Raw genomic sequence first — 26,923 nt, 5'->3', positions numbered from 1 at the left:
TGAAAACCACCATTACTGCCAAGCCCTCCTGGCATCTCACCACTTTATTTGTTCCCATTTGTATCTAATGCTTTTGTCAACAGTTCAACAAAAGTCAAAGCAAACAACCCACTACAAACACTGGGGGTAACAGCAACAAGCATGAATCCTTCACAATTATCCAGCCCAGCTGCTCAGTGCCTGTCCAGGCTGCTTTCATTTACAACAGTGTCAACAAAAGGCTGAAACCCAATAACTAGGTGGGTCAATACTACCACTGTAAACCCTCCGGAGAAGGAAATGCTGTTCTCCTGCTTTACTGCTTCAGCAAACATGCAGAATAATTCAGTTAGATAGACAAGTGCTTGCCTAATCATTTGTTGCGTGAATTATTCAAGGCTTTCCTAAACGATGGCTCTTCAAATATTTCCGAGGAACCACCAGATGTCCGACAGGAGAAAAGGAAACATTAGGCAAATTCTGACATAACAGAGAACAACGGTAACCTATGATCTTGGAAAGCGTTAATGTTCAGAGGATTAATGTCTTCCTACACCTTGCTTCTGGTGTCACAGCAGAGAGAGCAAACAGCTTTTAACTTACAAGTGCTAGGCACGCATTGGTCTACTAGCTGCCTGATCTTTATACAGCAGCATAATCAAGGCTGCTGCCTATGATTTTTCTTCCTCTTTTTTCATGCAAGCTGCAAAAGAGTTCTCTCCAGAGAATATGTAAAATGTGGATAAAAATAAGCACCGTAGTTAGTCAGGTGGATGCAGAGAGGAAACATGCATTTATTCTCACATCTGTCCCTCCCTCTGCCCCCCCACCCCATGCTCATTTGATCTCTTCCTAATCACCCACCTTAGCGTTTCTTTCTCTGCAGCCACAAGGCTGTTCCAGTGCTTTTCTCCAGAGGTTTCACCAGGGTTCATGTTTACACTTTCAAAGAGCAGCGCAAACTAGTCATACAGCATAGAACCAAGTGCTAAGCATGACATCTTTTACATCAGTTGCGTCTTTAGTGTGGGAAACAGCCACCTCCAGATGTCTGCTTCCTTGTTTTTGTTGGCTTTCCTCACAACCATATCATTACATTAACATATTCTTTTTAAACTTTAAGTAAACTTTAAGAAAATGGGCAAATTAGATGAGTGGGGCTTGTTTTGATTTAATCTCACTATTAGAAGGAACAACCATGAATATGAACAAATATTCCTCCTAAGACCAGTTTACATATACATCACAGTGCAGTGTTAGACGGATACATATCTTGAGCCAGAACACAATATCAATCACACTTATAAATATTTTATTTTTGACATCTACAGTAGCAGTTGTGCATGCGGAATAACTAGTATTCCAGAGAGAATCCCTGGCAGTTTTAAGACTTAGCAAAACAGTAAGAGAAATTCTGTCTGTATGTCAAATTAAAACACATACATTTTGTTTGTAAAATTAGAATCTGTAACATATTTTGTTTGTAAAACAAACCATTTTACAGTGATTGCACTGCAGCAACCTCAGGAGTTGTGTGTTGTCAACATAAAGAGCATTCTTCAATCAAATAAAGTTTTCTTCCCCTTTCTGTCCAAAACAATTATGAAACAATTGTCTACTAAGGAACTGCAGCTCCATCACTTTGTGATTCCCACAGCTGTTAGTACCCATTTGAGCCCTACTCCACTTGGTGGGAAACTTCAGTTAAATTTACTGTTATAAATAAAGTTATTGGTATTTGCAACACTAAGTTTGGTTATCACTATTAGCAGAACCACGGACTTGACTGTTAACAGTCATTAGTAGTTTTTGCAAAATGGTTTTGGGTCCATGAAGACCAAAGGCACAACAGAGAGGTACTATAGCACAGAAAATATCTGATCTCAAAAGGACTGAACCTTGCATAGATTAGCTGGGAAAAATCTGCAGTCTGATGCTAGATACTCGAAAACAGAACAGGGAAGAGACGACACCACGCAAAAATGCCTCCTCTTCCTCATGTCATGAAGCAGGAAGAAGGGTCCAAAAATGCCACCTCCAGTCTTCACCATGGCTGGAGGTAACGCAGTTACCAGAAAACCTTCATGAAACACGCAAGAGTCCTACAGAAGGTCTGCTAAATACTTAATTGCTTTCAAATACCCTGCGGTGTGATATAAAGCTTTTAGGCTACCTAGGTGGTGAGCATACAGTGCTTTTTATAAAGGCAGTAAACTGACCCTGGACAGGCTGCCTTTATGCTGAAAGCAGGGTGCCTTTGCTACTCTAAGCCAGTTATGCATCCTGACAGGGTACTTGGAAAGATACCATACTTCAAGGGAATGGCAGAAAAATGGTTTCTCTCACCCCACAAGGTTTACTGTAATTGATTTTAACGGGATTATTTTAAAATTATTCAGTCATTGAATTCCTCTCATATTTTGCAGTATGGGACAGCAAAGCTCATTACAAAATAATATTTGCAGGTCATTGCAAGAAACCCTGTTCTCAAAGCAGGGGAGGAAAAGCAAAACATTCATTTCCTCGAGGGCTAAAATAAATTGCAGTTTGGTATTTTTAAAACAAATAGAGAGGTGGGACAGAAATACAGCATCAACAGGTATGGTTTCAGCAAACGTATCAGGGAGAGACAAGAAATATAAATTACAGCTGTAATTACTGCAAGCCAAGTACAATGATTTCCTAATGCCTGGTGGTGTAGCATCACAAGGCAAAGCTTCATGTTATTTAGGTCAGCATTGGCTTTTCAACTCAATGCAAGCAATGATTTCTATATTGTCTGGCCACTTTGTTATTAAAATAAAATGAGCAACAGACTCAGAAATATGTGGAGGTAGCTGCCCAGTTTTGTGTTGTGTGTGGTCTGTGCCAAACTCATACCACGGAACCCTGTGGACGGCCCTTCTTCTGAGGTTAGCTGCCATGGGGAGACACCTCCCCTGGCCCTTTTTCCATATACCTGCGCTGCACCTCTGCAGCACACACCAGTCTGACAAAAGAGGACACCGCCAGCAAAATCAATATTATTATTTAGTTTGACCTTGCAAGATTACTATATGAAAGAAAATACTGTATGCGCTCTTTTAAAAAATATAGTGGCTTGAAATACGTCAGCTTCACTGCACAGGAAAGCCACGTCAGGCTGCTCACCCTGTGAATGAAAAAAGGAACAAACCTTGTCGAAATTTTTCCCTTCTCCCTACCCTCCACCCCACTTACTCGTAAGTACGTTTAAGGAAACTCCCACAGCTGCATTCACCACCTCTCCAGAGGCAGAAAAACAGAGGTACAGCTGTGCCTGCTAATATTCGCATGCAAACAAGTAGCGTCCAACTGGCTGCAATACCTCACTTAAAAGCACCTCAGTACTCTTTGATAAGCTTGCAGCTCAAAAAGAAGTGATACAGAGCAATCTGCAGTCCTCTTAATGCAATTAGCAGATTAAAGCGGCATTTCACTTCCAATACTTCATTAAAACACTGATTGCAGCCAGCATTAGCTGACGATACGACATACACAGTGTTCCCCCTACAGTCCTCCCAGAGACTCAGTGGAGAACAGCGGGGCAAGCTCACAGCCAGCGGCCGGGGAAAGAAAACCTGCGCACTAGCAAGGGTGCAGGCAGGATGCTAACGACTGTGCTGGTGCGCTTGGTAATTGCGCTGGGAGGCAGTGGAAACTACCTTTCCCTGGGATTTTGCATCTCTCCAGCACAGTCGCGGATGGCTGTCTTGCCGGGTCAGTTATCACGCTGCCGATTTTTGTTACACATCTCCATCTTACGTTTTGCACAAAACCAGCTACCCCTCGACTTCTGTTGCCGCTACAATCCAGTGAGGGCAAAGCACGGGAGCGGTGAAGTCCAATAAGCTGCGGTGCAGACATGAGCACTTATTTCAGTTTTCCCCTCAGATTATTTTTTTCACAGCACACCAACATGCCCAGTAACACCTTGACTTTGGAGAAAATTTTTTTATTCATTCCCTTGTGAAGCTGAAAGCATCCCAGCCAGAGTGCCGTCAGGCCGAGTCCCTACGCCACGGGAAACGCTGCTGGGACGACAAGGCTTCAACCGCTCTGCCAGAGCTTGGGGACATCCCTGGGGGACCCTCCAGCTCAGCCCCTGCTGCTGCCAGCCAGTGCGGCTCCACCGGTGCCAAGGAAAGAACAAACTAAAAAAGATTAATTCGCAGATGTTCATGCATTTCACACACAGGGTGCCCTGTGGTCCGTTGCCAGGGCAACGTGAGACCACCGGCGCGCGCTTTATTGGCTTTATGAAGTGCGTCTCGGGGGCTATAGTCCGAGAAATGCTGCATGATAATCGTCAGGCTTTTCAGTAGCCTTGTTTTGTGTTTATCCACATTTAACCCTCCGAGTGTTATTAAGAGCATCACTATGCACGTCTGGCTCACAGAGGAAAGCGGAGATGGGGAGGAGGGGACACACACATGGTCTCTGCTTCCAGCCTAGAAATGCTGGAAAATGCATCCTCGGCACCTGGTCCTGCCTGCCCAGCATTGAAGTTTTCGGCCACAGGCAAGCTAATGCCCTGACTGTGGTAGTGCATAGTAGGTTCTGGGGACCAAACTGATACTGGCAAGTGCAAGGGCAGCATGAGTGTCACACTAGACTAATAGACTACTGATGGCAGACACACGTTCCTCAGTAACTTTGAAAGAAAGAGGAAAAAAAAAAAACAAACAACCAACCCACACTCACTAACTTCCCAGACACATTACGAGAAAAAATACAGTCTCATTTGGAATCCCAACATGTGACACCAGCAAGCCAGCAACACCAAAACCTTTACCACAGCCCCTCCAAAGCTGCAGTCTCTGTGAAGAAGGAAAGGGAAAATCCCATGTCCAGATGATGCTCGGTGTCGCAGTGCCAAGGGCTACAACATCAGCTATAAATTCACACAAACGAGCTGGAGCAGTAAGCCACTGAGGACTCAGCTGCTCCGCCTCCCCCATCACCTGCTTCCCATCCTCTTCTCACTCCAAGCTGGCATCGGGCGTCTTGTCTGCCTGTCCTTGCACTGACCGAGGCAGGGCTGGGGATGGAGGGCTAAAATCACAAATGCCACAAGGCCCACAGCAGCAGCCGCTGCCGCCATCAAGCCCTAATCCAGCAGGAGGAGAGGGAGAAAGCAAGGATGGCGAGGGGATCAATAGAAGAAACCGCTTACATTCAGACTCAGATGAGAAAGAGCATGCAGAGACAATCATTTCCTGGGAAAAGCTAAAGCCTAACGAGAATTTACTCTGCCTCCTTTATTCAGACAACCAACCCTTTTGTGGCAGGGGCTTCCTGAGTGACAGGAACCCAGGGCCCCTTAATAGGATTTCCATATTATTTCCAACACCTGCCTAGAAGTTATTTGTTTACATTGAAGGAGGCGAGATTCTCAAATCAGACATCTGCTTCTAGTTCAGGCATATCTTAGGAAGCCATCTAGAAAGAAGCTTTGTTGCTATGGAGACATTTTTATTTTCTTCCCTTAGTTGGCTGAAAAACATTAGCATTTCCAATTTTTTATTCTTCAAAAGGCCAAATGTCACTCAAGAAAACACAGAACGTTTCAAATTGCTATGCAGAATAGGCTAATCGAGCTTTAGATATTTAATTAATTATTCGACTCAATTAGAGCTGTACTGGAGAGAGGCGGGAGACATGGTGTAACTTTCCCGCAAATTCCCCTCAACGGCCGATTCCTGCTGGCTGGCCTAATTGCTTCTTCCCTCAAAGCACAGCTAAAACTTTGTAATTCACGATGCACTCAACAATCTTGCATAATAACTTGGGAATCAGTCAGAATACTCATTTCCGTCAACAACTTCTAAAAATCAACCTAAGAGACTGACAACACTTTTGCCTAGGAATATGCTTCTTTCCCAGTGCTAGGGAAGCGACAGGAAGAGCAATACAAATATTAATACAAATATTAACCTACTACTAGCATTCAGTGACTTCATCCAGAAGATAGAACTTCCAATGTGTGTCATCCATGTCGCTGATTCCAGAAGGTAATCTGTCCTTCCCTCCCTTTAGCAGATAATCAGGATGTCCATGGAATCCACTGATTTGCATAAAAATAAGGGATGTTTCAAGTTACTTTGGATCTAAAGGTTTTAAAGACAACTCAAAGTCCTAAAAAACCCCCCAAAAAGTATCACAGCACCAGCAGAAATCTATAGGGCAGAACACAGCCATCTACTTTGTGTCCCGCTTTGACAAAAATTTCTAAGTATTGTTTATTTTCTCCCATTACTTTGACTAACACCTATTTAACCGAGCCTGCAAACATGTTCTTCATTCCAGACACATTCACATTCATGAGTAAACTGGTGTAAGCCATGAATACCAGCATCCAAAGTATGATTTTAATTGCACAGTTATGTCGAGGAGCACTTCAAAAGAGATAATAAACAAATTCATTCCCTCCCTTTACTACTTTTCTCCCAGCTATTACATTGTCAAAGCCTTTGCGCTGGAGAAGACCTTTCCACCCACCTCCTCACCCCAGCAAACTTCCTCTTCCTACTCTAAAACATGAAGTCATAATCCTGTATTATCAACATCACAGTCTGTTGCCATGGAAATAATTAGACATGACTGCTCAGGTTAGAAATTACAGCCCCTGTAAGTGTTTGCCTCCTGGGTGAAGAGAGCATCTGGAGAGAGAACATTTGAGTTACTCTAAATCACCAAGTGGCAAAATAAAGTTTGACAGTGAGAAGCACTGAAGGATTCTGTCCAAACGTGGGCACACTGCCAAATAAGAGTCACCCTGCAGTAACTGGCACAACTGGTAACAAGGGTGCAAGGTAAGAGGCCAGTGCACAGTTAATACACAGAAGCAGGAAAAAACCATTGGGTAAAGAGGTGAAGCCATCAAAAATGGCAGAAGCAGCTAATTCTTTGATACCAGAGTACGGCTGTTACTTTCATATGAATACTCTAGACTAAATTAAAATTCCCAGACGACCTCATTAAAAAGGCAAATGATGTGACACTGAATGAAAGAAAGGAATGTAAAACTCAGTTGGGGGTGGGAGTGGGGGAGAGAAAAAAAGAAATAAAAAACGCACCAGGGAGATACATACCTGAGGTTCAGTTTCGTATTCTAAAAATCTGTTAAAAACCACAGGGTTTGAATGACATGCTACAAGTCTAGCCATGAAAAGGTTATTAAGAAAAAAAAGCAGTGCCAAAAAATCAGCTCCATAAGATAGACCGAGACAACAAACAGGACCCTACTAATTAATATTTGTTCTGCTTCAGCAGACAGTTACTGGACGAGACTGCAACAAACAAGCATGTCTCACCCAATCACATCATTAATCCATTCACGTTCACCACCTGAGGACCAGCTATGCCCCACAGATATTTATTCATCTGTTCCACAAACAAACAATTACAACACATTTTCTGGAATTAGGGCACCTGTTACATTCAGCACAGCTTACACGCCCAGAGGCAGATATCAATTAATACTGAAAAAATTACTGTATCGTAAGCCAACAGAAGTTATTCATTATATTTTGATAATGCTACCCCCAAAACACTCACAAAGATCAAAAACACAACTCTTGCTGAGCAAGTTCAGCTCAAATACGCTCAGCTTAAAAGCACCACTTCATCATTACGGCAAGCAAAACACACGCTACAACACCTTGTTTCCGAACAGAGAAAGGCACGAGCAGAACCCATGTCACGAGTGTGAAACGTTTGGATTTTAACGAGCCTCTGTGGTACTTTTCAGCTGAATAGTATTAAAGTAGCAAAACAACAAAGTCATCAGGAAATAAATTCTGTAAATTTCTTTAGGTGTGTAACAGATAACTACAGTTCTTTGGTTCATTAAATACATAATGTAAAGACATTTGGCTGGACAGTCATGCCACTAGAGGAAGTCTCATTTAAAAGAAACCTGACAATTAAGACGAAGTCTGCAGGATGGCTGTTTATGTGGTGTTCCTCTAAAGCAGAAAAACAAAGTCCGAGCCATGTAATTACATTTGGTAATATTCAGAAGTGTTATACTATATGTTGGGCATTTTAATCTTAAACTACCTTGTTCCTTCCAGAAGCATTACACTCATACAACTGTTTTTTCTTAAACACCAAATTACAGCTGCAGGAGTAAGCAGCTTACTCTTACATACTAAATGAACAGAGGTCTAAACACTTAATAGTGGCTAACAGCTCAAGAACCTAAACTCAGAAGCACTGCCACCACAAATATAAATGGAACGTGGGAATCGCACCCACCCACTTTCCCTGTATCCATCACATGTGTCATGATTAGCCTTCACACAGATTAAGGCAAAAGTAATCTTATTGCTAAACCCACTTGAATGTGCCCTGACAGACCTCTCCTAGTTCACTATCAAGTTGGACAGAAATTCACCCCAGACCTGCATTTGATGCACTATTTCAGATCTTTTCATTTAAAACTCTTTCTTTGCCAGAGGAATCTCAAACAGGCTATTTTATCCCTGCCACAAGACGGCAGCTGTTAATTATTGGCACTTGTTGCTGCTGAAATGGTAACCCCCGGCAACAGAATGAACAGAGACTCCATTGCATTGGCAAGTCTTGGTATGGGTATGGTCTCTGCCCTAAATAATTTATAATATAGGTAAAAAAAAAGGCAACGCACCACATAAGTATAAAGAACAACAGATCTGGATTAACAACGGATGTGGAAAAAAGCTAGAGAAGTTGAGTACTATGCATGAGGCAGCAATTCAGAAGACTCTCAGATTCCCGAATAATGTGCTCGGGGACATCCCACCTACCTCTGGCAGGCCCACAACCCAGTCAGCATCTGGGGGCTCCTTCACTCCAGCTGCCGCAGCAACAGCCACGGGAAGAGACTGCTAGTGCTGGATTACTTTCTGCCAGGTGGTGCTTCTGCACACAAAATATTTCCTTAGCTTTTTCCACAGGCTATGTTTTACGGAAGGGACTTTGTTAGAGACCAGAGAAACTTCTGCCATGTTAGTCCCGGAAAGCATAGGTAAGGACCAGTGCTGGGAAGAACAGCACACCTGCTCCACCAGCAGTTCCTGCAGGAGATGGAAAAATCCTTGTGGGGTGCAATTAGCAAGCAAGAATCCACTGCAGAATAATTTTTTGTTTTTAAAGAAGTTTTACTGCTTTGAAAAGGGGACACACTGAGTCCTCTGTGAAAAGCTGCTCGGTTAACTACAGAGCTGTTTGTTTGCCTTTCTGTCTAAACACATTATATTCCCTCAGAGCCCTTAAGCCACGGCTGCACTTTGAGCACAGCCCTGGCGCTTGCCACCCTTCCCTGCCCTTTGTCCGCTCCAGAGCCTTGCCACTGCACAAAGAGCGCTCCCGTGACCCAGTTTACTGCGTCTAGAGTTTTCCCACACTTCGAACTTTACAAAGGATTCGGAGGACTGAATCCAACATGAAATCAAAGAGCTTCCAAAGCCACCCTTCTCCATGGAGCTTGCTGTGCCGCTGCTCATCTATTATTTAGGAATAGCTCCTGGACAATCTCATGTTATCTGGAAGGCGAACTGCTCACTCCAGGGAGGTGCTGGGAAGGGATGCAAGCCTGGACTGGCTTACCAGGCAGAAAATGTCAGATTTAGAAGAGTAATGCAAACTGCCTTTTCCTTGGGCTGAACCTGGAAGAGTGTTAGGACCAGCACAGCTGGAGACAAAGTTTCAGGAAGGCAACTGTCCAGCACTTCCAAAGTGCGGGAAGTTGTGGCAGAAAACGGGACACTTCAGCCAATCTCCTTTCTTTGTAGAAATGGGTAGGGTACCTTCGTTATCTGAATCGTACACTAAAGCGTAAATTTACACTTTACGAGCTATTCTAAAATCTGCCCTGCTTAATAATCTGTATCAGCAAGAAAACACTTTAAAATGTCTCTCACAATTAAACCCAGGCACAACCTTGTATAAATCAAAATTTTGCTACCATATCAAAACGTTACACTGGGGCTGTATAACATTGCCCATATCCTCATTACATGCTACACTAATTACTACCAGCAGATTCAGAATTTTCTGCACATTAGAGGCTTTTAGAGGAGCTATAAAAAATTTCAGGCACCATTAATTTAAATTTGTATTGAAATTTCCTTTTGACAGATGGCCAAAAATTACTTACTATTTAGAGTACCAGAGCTGCCTGTTTGCACATTAGAAGAGGAAAGGGAAAAATTAAAAGCAAGAAGGAAATTTATGTCACGTTCATTACCTGTTAAATGTTAAGGAGCATTATCCTGCATGAATAAATTATTTCATACAAGCACACAGACTCCAGCTGCTGGCAACTGGCATGTTCCGCCTGACAAATACCATCTCAAGTCACACAGCAGACAATCATAAAAAGCCTCTCTTAACCAGGAGCCACTTAAGGGAGGACAGATCGATCGAACAAGCAACTAACTGCTACTCTGGGCATCAGTGAAAACATTTAAGGAAATTAGCAAACTATTTCACCTTGCAAAGCTGGCAGCAAGCCCCATAATGCTGACACAAAAGCCAACTCACAACCTGAACGCAGTGCAAGACAAACATCTACTTAACATTTCAAAGTAAATTGGCACAAAATAGCAACGCCCCCCTCTCCCTCTTGAAGCTGTATGAATAACAGTGCCTTTGAATCATTCCCAGACAAAATCAGCCTTTTTGGTACAAACACTCCTCGTAACACCCATGCCAGCATAAACACCCCAACACCCCACAGACATTACAGAAACACAACTAGGCATATTTTGTTTAAAAACAGCAGTTAGCATATACTAACACTTCTCCTCATTCACCTTCTTGAGTGAAACTGTGCAGGTATGTAAACTCACTGAAGAAACCAGGTGGGTTTGTATTCCCGCACTGAGAGATCTGCCCTGCTTGTACTTGTTTGTTTGGGTGCAGGAAAAAGAAAATGGGCTAAACCTACCTGTTCACAGCGAACATGGGGTGCTCTAGGGAAATCAGCATTAATCTGTGGCCAGCCTCGCCACAGAAAGCAATAATCCCAGTCTCTAGCCATTTGTGACAAGGAAGCTGAAGTGAAATCCAACACGCTGTTGTCCTGTGTTGGCAGATAGACAGCTTCGGTGCCTTTGCTGCTCACAGTAAAGACTTAGAGTTGCTGTCAGCTTGTGGTTCTTATATGGGGCCACGTGGGTAAGAGCAAAATTGACAACCGTCGGCTCAGTTGTACTTGGCTGGGATGTGGTAGGGTTGCCAGTGGCAGAATGGGTGGACTGGGGAAGGCTGTGGGACACGTCCCCACCTGGAGCTGCTGGAGAAGCAAAGGCAAAGCCACTTGCATAGCAGCCCCAGCCAGCCAGGTCTCTGGTGGGGGCTAAGCATGCGCTGGCCACCGTGCTCCTCCCGATGCTGTCCAGGACACACCAGTAACATCTGCCTGGCAAGCTCCTGGTAATCTCATCTAATGCACCCAAGGCTCGTGCTGTGAATACCTCTTCTGCCATTTGGCCAACCCCAAGAATAAATTACACCTTTCTAAAAAAAAGCACCACTAAAGAGTTGAAAAATGGGTTGCAAGTGCTCAGCAAGGTGGGTATATGTCTTGCCCTTTGGCAGAGAAGGGTTTCTTTCATTTAACACTCACCATCACCTATAAAAAGCCTTAATCTTATGCTCCTGAAAATTGTGGAAACTACTCGGGCTCTACTCTGTAACTGCATCCAGCTACCGAAGCTGGGCGGGTAACTGCATAGCTGCCAACAACCGGATCTGCTGTGAATCGGTAAATCACCAGCAGCAGCAAGGAGAGCAGACTGATCCAGGAGAGGGCAGGGACAAGACGCGCTTCCCCACTTGCAACATTAAAACCACAGGAGCCTCCTAGAGCCTCTGGTGGCTATCCAGTGCGGAGAAGCATCTAGGCACACACACCGAATCACAGTCGTATGCATCACTGAATGCTCAGATTCACATGAGCCGCAAGGTGTGTATTACATCTGCTTATAAACACTACCATGCACAGGATGCTGCAGTCATTCAGAGCCTGAATATTAACTTTGGAACAGGCAGGCAGGATCCTCAGTGTGAGTACCACCTTCGTCAGGGTGGGGAACGGCAGCTCACACCTCTCCAACTGCTTCGGCAAGGACAGCGGGCAGCACCCCACCTCTCGCCCGCAAGCAATGGAGCTCTCCTTCCATAAATGCAGTATTAGGACACATCAGAATTGCAGTTTACAGCCTCCAAATGACTTAAAACTACTGGCTAATTCTTTGTCTCGTAAGCTTGGGCAGAGACCCCAGGCAGCCCTTTCCTTACCAGGAACAGCCTCAAACCCACTGGATGGCACATCACCTGCAATCCTAGGGGCCCCACCACCAGCCACTTTCTAAGTAATACACAGTCTGTGCCAGGCTCTGCTAATCAACACGAGTGTCACAACCCGGTGTCACTTTGTGACTTTTTCTGCCACTCGGGGCCACACTTCAGAAAAACACAGTGCACAACTCTTTTGAGCCACCCCTTACACCTACGAAATGGAGTCCTACCTTGATGGAGTCTCTGTCTGCATGCAGAGTAGCCCCCATGGGCGAGAAGGGGAGGCGGTGGCAGGGGATGGGGAGGTGGGGGGAGAGAGGAAGAGAAAAGTACTAGTTAGTTTACATAAAATTGTACATTTATCATACTCGGAAGAAAGAATCCTGATGTCTGTTAAATAATAAATTGCACAGATGTTAACTTTTCTGTACAGTTAATTATTAATACCGTACAGCCAGATTTATAAAACCAGATTTCTAGCATTTGAACAGTTTTTGGCTACTGTTAGGTAATAAATACTGAAGGAATTAGCTAGGAATTCTTATGAAAATTCCTTTTTTTTTTTTTTTTTTTAAACAGGAGACTTTAGATTAAAAAGAAAGAAGGAAAAATAAAAGAATGAAGCCACACCCTCATCTGGCAGCACCTACCTCTTTGGTGATCATTATCATGGTGCTTCTTCTCGTCTTTAATTGGGAGGTGGGACTGCCCCCCCAGTGCACTGGACAGTGCCAGGAGACCGGCACTGCTGCCGATGGGTGGTATGGCTGGAGGCTGCAAGCCTGAGGGGTGCGGAGTGAGCGGCACGGGAAGACCATGTCCATGTGACAAATGCTGGGCCTGGAGTTGTTGCTGCTGTGAAAAACGAAACACAGATATTGAATTTGTTCGGGAGCTGGGGGTTGTCCGATTGATCCGATACATCAAATGTGATTGATCAGATCAACCAATGCATCTGATCAATTCAGGTATTAACTCTCACAAACATCCTGGGGTTTTAAAAATGTCCGTATGTTTGGACACTATGCAATCTACGAACTTCAGGCTGAATTAAAGAACCAAAAAAAAAACCCAAAACAAAACAAAAAGATAAAGGAAAGGATTTTTAGTTTGGGTTAAATTTTTATTTCTCTGACAGGGGTATTATATTTTAGTATTTCTAGCAGAAACACACCACGTACATGTCTAATCAAAATATATGTAACTATAAAAGCAGTTATATAATGCAAAAAAAAAAAGGCTCAAAATTGAGAAAATTAGTGTTAAACAGTTCTCCCAGCGCTACTGCACAGCATGCAGTGAGAGTTAATTTGAAAGAGAAAACCTGAATTAACAATCCAGAAAAGGAAACTGGTTGCAGCCACCGTTTTAAGCCCTTTAAGTGTCCTCAGCGGTACTTGAGCAAATTACTAAAGAAAATCTAATGTAGCAAGGCTTGGGTCCTCCTGTAGGCTTGCTCAATAATGCTGAAATAATTGGGCACTCTGTGCACGTTTAGTGATGCTCGAATGAAAAGCTAGAGGCCTGCCCTTGTACTCTTCTCTAGCTGCTGACTCTGTGTTGTGACAGGTTTATTTGAGTGGGACTGTGATGCATGCACCAGTAACTGCGCTGACAAGAGTTTAAAGTCATTTTTACCAGTACACTGGCAACACATAGAGAAAGCCCTTGAGAGGTTTGAATTGGAGTGCTTGACCTCAACCAGGGCTGCATCAGGCTCTGAGCTATACTAACCATTGTGGGGTAGATAGCTTGTTTGTTGCTACTGAATGGGAAGGCAGGGGGAGGGGGGGGAGAAAAAAAAGCCCCAAACTGGCAAGAAAGTTATGTTAAATATATCCCAGGAGAGATCTGCTCAGGTCTAAGGCTTGCCCAGTAACCATCCACCTAATTTCTGTTCATACAGTAACTAGATTAATGCTGAAATTTTCGTTTTTAAGCAGTCACTGCTCAGGACCCAGGGTAAATCAAGCAAGAGGTCATCTAGGTTTGCTCTCTCCCCCCTGCTCGCCTGTATGAAGGACTTTGGAAGAAGAAATAAATACTTAACTTGCTTTGCATAAAAACATTCAATTTTAAATTGCTAACTGCAAAGATTCAAGTCCTATTTTTATTTGTTTCTCACTTGAATCTAAATGCGCTTCCCACCTTGAATCCAGCTCTTTAATCAATCAAGAGGTGAGCTGAAGGTAAAAGACTGAGAGTCACATACATACACTATATTACTCGTGCAGCACACTGCACGCATGCCTCCCTCAACATCCCCCTGTGAAAGTACAGATCCTTTGTTACTCTTGGAAATACAGCCCAGGCAGTGGAATCAGACTGGCAGTACCATGCACACGCCATCCAACCCAGATCTGTGCCAGGTAAAGGAAGGGAACAATCCAAAAGGTAGGTGAAGAAAAAAAAAATTAAAAATACAAAAAAGGGGAGGGTGCAAAAAAAAAAAGAAAACCAGAAAGAAGATTATTCCAGGTGGAAGAGGGAAGGCTCAATCCTTTCCCTGATTGCGAACCCATGTCATTCCAGCAGGTGCTCTGCCTTGTAGAAAGAATCAAACACATTTTGTTTGCTTGACGCTCTTATGGAAGGATGCTTTGTTTCTCAGAATTTTAAATTAACCACAGCAAAACGAAGGAAGAGCCAACAGTGTATTGTTTAGCTTCAGGGTTTGAATGGGGCTGCCCTACAGCAAAGGAACAATCTGGCATGCTGGATTTGGTGAAAGGGGAAGGAGAGAGAGAGAAAGAAAAGGTGTGGACAAAATCTGTGTTCTGGAGTCTCCTTTTAAACAAGGAATTTCCCATTCCTGTTGAAGAACATGCTATAAATCAGTGCAAGAGATATCTGCCTGAATCTGCCAATGGCTCAAAGCAAAGGCATTGAGAAGGGCCTGAGGATATCAACAGCAACAGTTTTCCTCTTGTTAACTGCTTCTCTGCTGACCAAAGCATACAAGGTAAGGGACACTCACTGCACAGTACTGTACAATCTGTACAGATCTGCCTACTGACCTACCCAGTTTGGATTGCCTGACCTCCTCTGTGGGTACAGGGTGGTTTCTGAACGGCTTAAAGAAAAATGCACTAAATCCCCTTTTTTACTGCTCTTTGTTGGGCACTTCTTTATCTAGCTCAGCAACACAACAGCACAGACTGCACCTCGGATGTACCAAACATCATTAATGCCTCCCAGGCATAATATGGGCATTAAGAGTAGCACGGGTAATGACACCTCAGTGCCTAGTGGCTTGAGATCACCCAGGACACCATGGCTGGCCCAGTCCCTCTCAGCCAAGAACCAACGTGCTTTCACTGCAAGTTGAATTGCAGACAGCTCTGAAAAAAATGTGTAGAGAATAGGAAAAAAACTCCAAACCCATAGCCTTCCTGCCATGGAGACCTTTTCTGAAGAGATCAAGCTCTTCCATGGAAAATGATGGGAACATGAAATCTGGAAAGAACATGTCCCACTTGGTCACAAAAGTATCATTCACTGATACAGCAGAAATTTGGTGCGATTTAGTCACATTGCAATGGCACAAGAAAACACTTCGGTATGAAAACCAGACCATTAAATAAACCTAAGCTAACACCCAAATTTCTAGTATAGCCCCACATGCCTGTGCCACATAGGCACCGGTAACACTGTGTGTGTTGATAGATTGGGATAGGACTAAAAGTTCAAAAAGAGAAGGATTGTGGGCTCGGATTGCATTGGTACAGGAAAGGACTATGAGCTCCTCCAATGTGACGAGCAACACTACTGCAAAAGTGAGCACTCATCTGAAAACAAAAATAAGAAGAATTCAAGTGAAACACCAGGCTAGCTTTTGCTCTCATAATATAAAAGAGCAAAAGGAAAAAAGTACAGAATTGCATAATTAAGCGCTATTTGCTAACAGGCTTACTCAAGAAGGTAAAGACAAAGTGACAGTGCTATTTCCAGAACTTTGAAATCTATTACTACATTGAAATGCCCACAACATTCACAGCTTGGTTTTGCTTTTCCACTGCCTATGGGTGTCACTGGTGAGCACCATCAGCTTCCTAAGTGGCTTGTACACAGATGCCTGGTTACAGGGAAAGTTATAAAAATACGGGCAAATCCTTAACTGACTGCACATCAGGTTAGTGCTACAAAGAAGTAAAAAAAGGTGGTCTCCCCAGTCATCAAAATGCCAAAGACATGGAGGCGTAAGACAACTGACAGATATTCTCCCTACACAGAAATATTCCACTATGGAAGAAAGTTTACATTTGTTTCTGCCTGTACCATGAATTTAGATCATAAAATCTGACAAATTTAAAAACTTGCAAGGAAAGCTTGAAAATGAGCCAACTGAGCAACCATGTAATATTTTTTTTTTTGGATGTTGCTTTAGTGCTTTCACTTCCCACTCCTTCATTTTCTCTTTAATTTGTTATCATTAGTCATGTTATTTATGAACTCTTAGCTTGTGGTTAACTTCAGACAATTCCATCACAGTTGGCTACAGTATGCATAAAGTCAAGCACACATTTTCAGCATCAATGCATAATAGGTGAAAACTTGCAAAGGCAGTACACCAGGTTTTATTGTGCTGTAAATTTTCCAGAACTATTTAAAAATAAAACCAGCAACAGTTAGCTACCAAGAAATATGTCCTGCAGAATTGCATAATAGATTGCAATGTTTTTAAGAAACATCCAAGACACAAAAATATAAGAGCAAGGGTAACCCCAGCAATCAGAAAGAAGCTAAAAAAGACTGTGCTCTTTCTGGTAATAAGTTTAGGAAGATGGTCATTTAAATCAGCTCAGTAGTAAAAACTGAAGTAAAACTTTCAAGACATAACATGTCAAATAAAGATAACATCTGGTAGCCACTAATCTGTTTTGTGGGGTTTTTTGTTTTTTCATTTTCTACAAATTCTTCTAGGCAGTCTACAGTAAGGAGTAAAATAACTCCAAAGCCATGTCTAAACAATTGGGTAAAAAGGCTTTGCAAAAGGTTCTTATCTGAGTATCACGAATTTTTACAACTGCAATTCTAAATATTGATGCTTAGCTTAATTCTTTTCCCAACACATCTGAAGAGATCAAATTTAAAGTAAAATGTGATAATAAACCCACTAACAAATTAGCTTCTAATGCTCTCTTGTTATAGTCAGCACATTCAAAGTCTATTCTCCTGGAAAACGTTCAAGTTTTTACTGGATACTTTCCAAGCAGCTCTGTGTCACAGTAAGCTACCACTTTTCCTCTTACAGCCCCTGAAAGCTCACAGTCATTATCCAAACAACTCATCTAAACTGAAGACTAATATCTCAAATAGGTATTTTATATCTATACACATGTGTGCACTACCCACACGTGCAATACTGCTGGGAGGGGACCTTAAAAAATCTGGATAAAATAGCTTGTTTGTTTGAATTTTGTTAGATGAAGTGAGGGATTGCTCAGACTGAATCACTAGTAAGATAGCGTACGGATACAACAGCGACCAAGATGAAGAGGAAAAAAAAGACACAAAACCAATGGCTTCAGAGTACACAGTATCAGTGCCAACGGTTTAAAGACCAACAAGAAAATTAAGTCCTTTGGCACATGCAGTTATGAGTGCACTTAGGATGATATGAATTTTTATCTATCATGCCTGTTTGTACCCCTGACATGATGTACACTGTACTTCCTTTGTTACAGTCCTCTCTCTACTGGCATACCATTACAGAAAGGATTTTTCTGATACAACATGGGAAAACAGCCTACAAAGAGAGTCACGCAGCAGTTCCTCTAGTGGAATAGTTTGGAGCTACATGCATATATATATATATATCTCATACGATTGGTTTGCCATAAAGAGACTGCGGTACAGATGTAGGGTAGAGCAACATACTATCCTTACTCTTTTAAGGGAGAGTGATCATTCTGCAAATGAACATGCCTAGTGTGAAAGAAATGTATCAGAGATCAGTGGGAACTCTAAACACTCATACGCAGCTGATCTACTGGAAAAACACAGATGTTGTTTCTGTTCACAAAGGGGAATGGATGCACAGGTTAGACAAAATCTAGGAAAAAAGAATGAAGAACAATGAAAAAGGAGAAACAAGGAGGAGACAAATTATAAGAATAATTTTTTTAAAATAATAGAAAAAGCAAATTCCAAGCTTCTTACTCGCTGAGAATCAGTAATTTCTGCCTTTGAGGATGCTGATTCTACAGGGGAAAAGCAAGCTCCACTGAGAAAACTATGGGGGGAAGGTGAAAAATCAATAGCTGTCATTAATCAGAAGGGAAGCATTTAGAACTCCTACATAAATAACAAAGAAACTATCAGAATCATATATCTACAAATTGCCTCAAAGATTTTCTAAGTGATCTAGGAACAAAAAGTCAACTCCCGAATCACACTGTGGAATGAAAGGCAATATATGCAGAGCACATTTCTGTTCTTAATCATATATATAGGAACATCTGTCAGGATACATGTTTCACTATTTGTCCTCCCTTCCCCCCTTATGACTATTTTTCACTCAGTGTAGAGAGAGGACAGAAGTAACACAAAAATTAATACAACCCACTACGAAATAAAAGATTTGTGGGGAAAAAACCCCAGCATTTTAATAAAGGAAAAACCTAGTCCTCTGCAAAAAGCCAAGTGCACCTTCCCCCAGGGTCTTCGAGTTCAGTAGTTCCTCTGCTTGCAGGACTCAATTCCTCAGAACTTCCATCTCAGTTTCATACTGGGGGCAGAGGGAGGAAGAATTAGGCTCTTTAGAATAACTTTCTATTATCATTTAATAAAGGGCAGAAATTATTGCATAAATCATGCCACTTAAGCTCTCTTCTCCTTCCTTCTCCCCCACCAATTGCTAGCTAAGGAAAAGAAAATCTGTATTTCCTGCAAGGGAAAGCAAAAAACACCAAATGCAAGTAAGCTCAAGGTCTTTCCAATGGAGCACCACTGGTTTGAAATGTGCCACACATACCAAACCTCCGTCTCAAAAGCTTTTCACAAATACCAATTCAGAGAAAATAGTAACTGGGCAGCAACTGGGTGTCTCCTGTTACAGATGGCAAAAATCAGCTCTGGACAGGTAGGTGCACACTGGTTGAAGTACCTTATTTACCCAAGCGCTCCACTCAGATCCTACTCACAGACACTGGGAGGATACCTTCTCCCCTCTGGACTGACAGTAGGAAAACAGTTTCCCCATTGTGGCCTTGTGAATCTTGGTCCTTTTCTTTAGAACTAGAATATAAGAGAAATGCCTATGGTTTTCCCAGCACAGCCCTAAAAACCTTCTTCTAGGGTCCTCACGTGAAAAAGCTGCTGAAGCCCTGGCCTACATAAACAGGACTGAGAAGTGAAAAAAGTACCATCTGAGATGTATAACGAATCAAACAATAAAAGCTAGAAGAAAGGTCAAGTAATGCCACTGGTCACAGACAGACCTGAGTTGCTAAATCTATAAGCAGTTCTATCACCAGAGCCTAAGCTTCCTCACAAGGTATAGTTTAAGAGCCATGTAGTCTTACCATAAAGGAGATGCATCTTATGCATCTTTTAAACTCAATCCTTAGCAAGTCAGATTTCTGGATAGCAACTACTGAGAAGCACAGGCTTCATAACTTTGTAAGTGCTAACACTATGTTTCATCACGCTTACAACATAAAAATACACACTGTGTTGGGTTTCAGCAAATTGGGATAAAAATTGGGAAAAAACCTGGGTTGCTTGGATTGATCTATTCCTTCAGCCCATTCTGTGTCTTTAAAGACAGGCATTTATGGTGCAGCTCTGGTCTTACACAAAGCACTGTAATTCCTGCTCTTCTCAGTGGTGAGCAGCCTCTTTCCACAGGTCAACGTCAGGTGTTAGGACACATGGATACCATTACCTCTCTCCAAGCAGATTTCATTGAGAGACACAGTGTTCTCTTTAGTGTAGCACCCATTAGTCAAATAACTGAAACCTGAAGCGGTTTCTTTTGCCTTAGTGCAGTTTCCCAGTTACAGCAGCTTTGATAAAGGAAGGTCTTGTCAAGGATCAAATCACCTGGATTTAAATCAAAGCTCCAAGACTGTGAAAGGACCACTTGTTCTCTTTGCCCCAGCCTCTTCCAAAGGAATAAGTTCATCAATGCTTGAAGATGCCTTCAAATACTAACGATGAGTCCGTGAGAAGTTCACCAAACAATAAGCAAGGAACTGTCTCACTAACAAAAGTCAAACATTCTGAAATATCAGACAACTTAAATCTTTAAGACCTCTTAAATTCCTTCTTCATGGATGAACTTAACATCTGGAAATACTTTCCTTATGCAGTACTTTAGTGTCCATCCCAGTTAAGCACTAAAGCCCTTGCTTTAGCCTACACTTTAGATTGAAGACACCAAAAGAACTACTCTCATACCTGAAGAAAAGCAAACGCTTAACTGATCCACTGTATGGAGTCCTGGTCCTCATTCATAGCTGTAGGCAACAGCTTACAAAGTGTGGTTGGGAAGAAGTCTAGGTGATAAATATACAACCTTGTTTAAGGGTGGTATCAGAACTCTGCGGCATGAAACCATGACACAATAATAACTGTCTTTAGGCTATACCGTACAGTAAGGATACATACTTAAATGGGCTGCATCTCCACTGAGTACATAAACATTGTTGATTTTGCAATGAGGCACTTTTGGGAAACCCCTGCCTTCACAGTACTTCAAAACTGAACGGATCATTTATACACTTTTTCTTCTTTCCAAAGCACCAGTGTAAGGCCATCACTGAAGGTAATATATAGCACATAACGAACCAAGAGTCTGACGGAGTACAGGAAAATCTGTATGCGGTTGGAGACAGATTCCGTACACTGGAGTACAGACCACCTTGGCAACAGTGTTTTCCCCTTTCTACTGTGTGTGAAGTGAGAGCATACAAAAATAAGTCATAAATAAAATATTGTATATGTTCATACTGTAGAACATGAAGAAAATTCTCCATAGGACTCCTCATATCTACACCAATTAATCCTAATTCAAAAAAAACCCTATGATGGTCACATAACTTTGGTGCCAGGGTTTGGAAAACCTTGAGAAATATGGAGGCAGAAGTCAGCTCTCCTGCCTGATTAGATACAGTAGGTGAGCCGTAACACTCATGTCATACACACTTACTTAAGCATAACGAGCAGGGCCTCTGGCATCAGCATATTGGCAGGGAGATGTAATAAGTGGTCTGCACATCACACTGCAACACTACTGACTGCTCCTATAGTGATAGGCCAATATAAATTCAGTAACTACCACAGCCACCAAGAATAGGAGGAAAAGAGGAAAACAGGGACAGCCCATTCCAAGTGTAGGAACAGCATTTAAAATCCACCCTCAGAGTGTTTTTTCAGTCAATATGGAACCTGTATTTATTTACATTCTTATTAATTCCCTCAAAAATTGCTAAAAAGATTGTGTGCCTCATTTTCAGCTTCTTTAAATCAGGATAATACTGCATATGGAAGACATTTATTTAAATTAGACCTTAAGCGGCACGGCACTCTCTGAAGCTGGCACCTGGGAATAAAGGGAGAAGAAAAATCCCTACAAAACATCCCTTTCCCCAAAAATAATGTGGTGTCTTTAACCTAGCCAGACTTCAGAGGAGTAATTCAAAACAAAAAGAACTCATCCAAAAGCCTTCTATATCTACAGTTCCTTCTACAGTTAAATTTTAGGCACTAGGCAGTGTGAAAAAAATTGCGGGACCACATCATCAGGCCTCCCCAATATACAAACAGCAAACAAGAGTAATTAAATGGGGAGGAATTAATTTCAACGTTTCTTTAGGGTGCACAAATAAACACAACTCAAAGCATGTACTCAGTAAGTCAATCTCCTCTGCCACCTTCCCACTGTAACAACATGTGTACAACATAAAGCAGGTGGCCAACTTGTTCTACAGCATTTAAGCTTCGATCATCGCTTAATGCCTTTGAACAAGCAATACAGAAGGGCCAGAGAGACAAGTGACTGTTGCCCTCATGCTACAACACACTTGTTCTACCGCCCTTCCCCATCCTTCCTGAAGCTCCCATTTCTTAATGGACCCACTTGGCAGGAAGGGCTTCGCCACACAAACTGGAACTAAAACATTCCCCCTCAGCTGCATTCGTTCAACCAAAACCCCGCCACTCTGCCTCACTGTGCAAGCACATGCAAGAGGCAGAAACAACTCACCCTCCACAAGGAGTGAGAGATGCCTCTGTACGTTAAGCACCAACGCAAAAAAAAGGCCTTGGCATTTGGCATCAGGAGCCCCGGACCACTGGCACCGCAGCAATGACAGCATGTGCACTGATGCCAAGTTTTTATTGCAACTTGTGTGCATTTACCTGCACTGCACTGCTTTCAGAGGTTTCCTGCACCTGCAACGGCATACTGGTATTTTTTAAACAGGCATTGCTCTCCCTGAAAATGGACTACTCACTTGAAAGCAACCAAAAATTACACACCTTTCGAGATGGGTCAAATAAGCACCTCAGCTTCAAACATAGGATAGATATTCTGACAAGCAGTGTATTAAAGAAGGAACTTTAAAGCTTTATTATTATATGTAACAATACAGAAGGACTCCTTTCTTCCAGTAACTGCCATTTGCTTATTTTTAAAGAAGATAATAAAAGTGACATAATAAAACAAAATGCTTAAAATTTAAACCAAGGCCATTTTTTTTTTCACTCAGATGTATAGAATAGTAAAGGAAAAAATAATTTAAATCATTTCCTTAGTAATACAAGTAATATTTAAATAGATTTAATAGTCCTGCTCCAAACCAATGAATTATGAGTTTAAAACCTATTAAAATGTAATGTTTTTTTCCTGAGCTGAGGGGAGAGAGATTTAAATCCACTGAATTTTAATATTTCAGCTTGAGCTGCAGGAGGTAGAGAAAGTCCAAATGAACTATTCCATCAGCACCATTCAAGCATGAACATTTTAATCAGTTTTACTTCCTTGGAGTTCTCCAACACAGTTTACGCTGTCATTCTGAAAGCACTTAACACAGAGGGTGTGAAAAACCACCAAGGCTTGTTATTGCCTTCACAATTGATGGCAAATAATTTTGCAGACTTCCTATCATTAAAATGTCACTGCTAAAAATTGAGGTTCAGCATTTCTTGTGCTAAACTGCATTTGCTTTGAACACCATCACATACCTGTTCTTAAGTTTTCTGGGACATGTATCTTTCTCCGTATGATAAACAGGCACAAAAGCAGTGGCCTCCATTTCTGCCTTACTACTGAACTGCAGTTGAAAACGGACTATTTTAATTGGGGGGTGGGAAAGACTCTGATAAAATTCTTATAAAGTTACAAGATAATTCCCTGGCTCCCTTATTAAAACGTAACCACATTCACACAGCATGTTCTGATTATATAGTATAATGGATTAAAAAAAAAAACAAAAAACAACAAACCGAACAAAAAAATTTTAAGAGAGCTAGACGACTCAATTTAGTAATACAGGAAATGAAAACATCATTTCTAATTAGATCATATTACTGATTTAAGACTACAATTTGTGTGTTGTTCCAACAGTGTGATCTTGCAGATTCTAATTTAAAAACACGGCAGCTATGACACATGACAAGATCAACAGGATAAAGCACGCTGCTCATCCCGATACACCTAACCTGGAAAGGAGCTCCGGATGTGCACTACAAATTGCTGTGAGCAAGGATGCTATACCGTACTATCCATGGCAAACACCAGAGGCAGAATCTGGATGCCTGCAGATTTACAGTCCTCCCGCAGCATGCTGATGACACCTAGTTTTGGTTTAGTTGTTTCTCCCTGCATCTCCCCAGAAGAAGATAGATGATATTTAACTTGTTTCAGCCCGTCAACAGTTTTAAACTGAACGTGACCTGTGAAAGAAGTCATTATAACTGTGTTTCATTCCATTAAACACAACTAGTTTATTGTCAGGAGAACAAGCAGTCTCTCTGGGTTCCAGGCTCACTTCAGTATTTTGCATTTAAACTGCATGGATCAGTGACTTGGTTCATTTACCAATGAAGATAGAATAATATTGCAAAGTTAAAAGGTGCTTCATCAGATTCCATTAAATCAGAGCACATTCATACAAAAATATATACATGTGAAACACAAAAAAGAGACATGATTTGTGCACATTCGATTCTTTTCTTGTGTCATCCTCCATTCTGGTAAAATCCATTTTAAACTCAAACCCAGGGTTCCTCTACTCTAATCAAAAGGGTTTAGCAGGAGTGAGGTAAACTGAATAGGGCCCCACAAAGCACAGAGAAACTAAGGCTACAGCTGTATTTTAAAAACTCAAATACTGCTTCTGTCTTCATCCGATACACAGCTCAATGGGTAACTAAAAAGATACATTTTTAAAAACCATAAAGAGCAAATGAACTTTGGAAGCTTTTAAAATATCACAGGGTTAAAAAAACACAAACTCTGCCAGACAACATAATTAGAGATATAGAAAAGCCATGATTTCTAATTATGTTCTTTGTTTTATTTTTATTGCTATTCACTTTACAAAGTATGACAAGCCTTTTTTAGTCCCATGCTATATTTTCAGATTCAAAATCTCTCCAAGTGCAGACATAACGTTATTGTGGGTATTCATGCAACTAGAACTTAAGCTTTTTTGATAACTTGCTATTTTACTTATTCCATTTTTTAATGAATCTCTTAAAGATTGGATTGGATTACTTCTCCTTAAACCTGGTGAACATGAAATTTTCAGCCCCTATCGCTCCTGCTTTTCTAAAATTAAAGAAAGGTCCACACAGCATTTCCTAAGTCAACATAAAACAGGAGTGTGAAAAAAGGCAGGAGAGCAAGGTAAAAATCAGTCTTGTGAGGGAGGTGAGAGCTGTCCCATTTTAATGCACAAAACCAAAATTCAGATATTATGAAAATGTGAGGCAACATAATTTCAACTGACTTGAAGAGATGAATTCAGACAGCAACAAACAAAACAGAAAATTCACTTCTCTGGTGGGGGAAGACCAACGGAAGTTACTGCCAGGCTCTGAGACAAGTGTCTAGTCTGTTTATATTTATTCTGTGTGGTTTAGTGGTTCATGAAAGCAGGATAAACTTAAATAATGAGTGCAGTAGCCTCTATCTATAACATCACATGTTCTACATCCATCAACGTATTCTTTACTAGAAAGCAAATTGCTTTTTGAGGTCTCCCCAATACATACAAAGGTGAATGGCAAAAATGTACACAAATAGGCTGTGAAGTATTCGTACGCATGCGTGTGCACGTACACACACACACAAAACGGTACATCCACATACACACACTCGCTACATACGCACATGCAGCACAGTCATGTAAAAACTTCTTTAACAAAGAAGCCAACCTTTAGCTACTTTATGCAAAGAATGTTAATATAAGGCAATATTTTTGGTTAGGTAATGAAAACTAATTGGGAAATTATTCATCTCCCACTCTCCTCACTGGAGCGTAAAAGATGTACAACAAATGTTATTCATGATTCTACACGACTCGCTCTGATTCACCCCCTTCTTTCTAACGGGCACTTCAGAGGAAATAAAGGTTACTCTTTTCCATTTATATCTTCTAATTGACTACCAGTGTTTTCTTGTGGTCAGAGGGATACAAAATAGAGTTCGAAACAGCTTATTAAAAACAAGCTACAATCAGACCGCTGCTCTACACTACCGTCAGCAATGATCAGAGAGTCCTGATTTCCTTGTTAAAAGACAGAGGCATAATTGAAGCAATATCTTCACTTCAGATTGATTATTCGGCGACCCTTATCCACATCTTCACTCAGCAATTTGAATTTTAATGAAAGTAAATGGAATAATTAGCATTTCAAAGCGTGTTTGATACACTGAATAAAAAAAAGGAAGAGACTTTTATGTATAATCTATACACAAAAGAAAAAGCATTTGTGAGGGCACAGAAGATGGGAAGTACAGTTGTAGTGTCTTCATTAGAATAACTTAAACAACTGCTTGCACCAACTGCATAATTATACATGTGAATAATGTGCTATTAAGCTATGACTTCTCACCTTTATTTTATGTAGTGTGAATGGCCACGACTTCCGTTGTTACGCCTTTCCTCTCCAGTTGTAAAATGTAAACACTGTGGCTGCCCACACCCATAAAACCTTGCAGGACTGCTATACCACTAATACCACTGGCTGTAAAGCTCTTAAAAGAGGGGCTCCACACACCCGTATTTTCAGATGGCTAGGAGCAGGGCATCTACAAACACACTGGTGACAAGTCGTTTTGACATCAATTTTGGTTGTACCTTTTTTTTTTTTTAAAAAAAGAAAAGTAAGAGCTACTTTTTAATGTAAAAATAGAAAGTGTGGTGAATATTCAGTCTTGGGCCACCAATCAGAAAAAAGATGCGGGCAGGAGGGATCAAAAAAACCCTCCCAAAGCACAGTGTTGTCATACGAAAGCTACCTGTTATGGTGGCTACACCAGCAGACCAGAAGAAAGCAATGTTATTTTAAAATGACAAAAAACAAAAAACCAGATACTGACCCAGCTTCCGGGAATGGACACAGCAGAGACATTCATTACCCCATTAGTCTTCTTGGCACAATGCAAGCAAAAGTCTTCAGG

The 26,923-nt window shown here is 41.6% G+C and overlaps 1 protein-coding gene across 3 annotated transcripts in view; it reads right to left on the bottom strand.

Moving 5' to 3' along the window:
• LOC104045385 (TLE family member 4, transcriptional corepressor) overlaps positions 1-26,923 on the bottom strand; it is a 99,844-nt gene that overhangs the window by 31,501 nt on the left and 41,420 nt on the right. For 2 of the 3 annotated variants that reach the window (XM_064438030.1, XM_064438032.1), the window contains 2 exons: positions 12,939-13,143; positions 12,519-12,535 (listed from right to left, as the gene is read on the bottom strand). In XM_064438030.1, coding sequence (XP_064294100.1) covers positions 12,519-12,535; positions 12,939-13,143 — 222 coding nt within the window. The remainder of the gene's footprint in view (positions 1-12,518; positions 12,536-12,938; positions 13,144-26,923) is intronic. The other variant, XM_064438031.1, reaches the window with a different exon arrangement.

Source organism: Phalacrocorax carbo, chromosome Z (assembly GCF_963921805.1).
Source record: "Phalacrocorax carbo chromosome Z, bPhaCar2.1, whole genome shotgun sequence".
Taxonomy (NCBI): Eukaryota; Metazoa; Chordata; class Aves; order Suliformes; family Phalacrocoracidae; genus Phalacrocorax; species Phalacrocorax carbo.
Note: the sequence above shows the minus strand (reverse complement) of the source record. Positions and strands in the feature narration are given on the sequence as shown.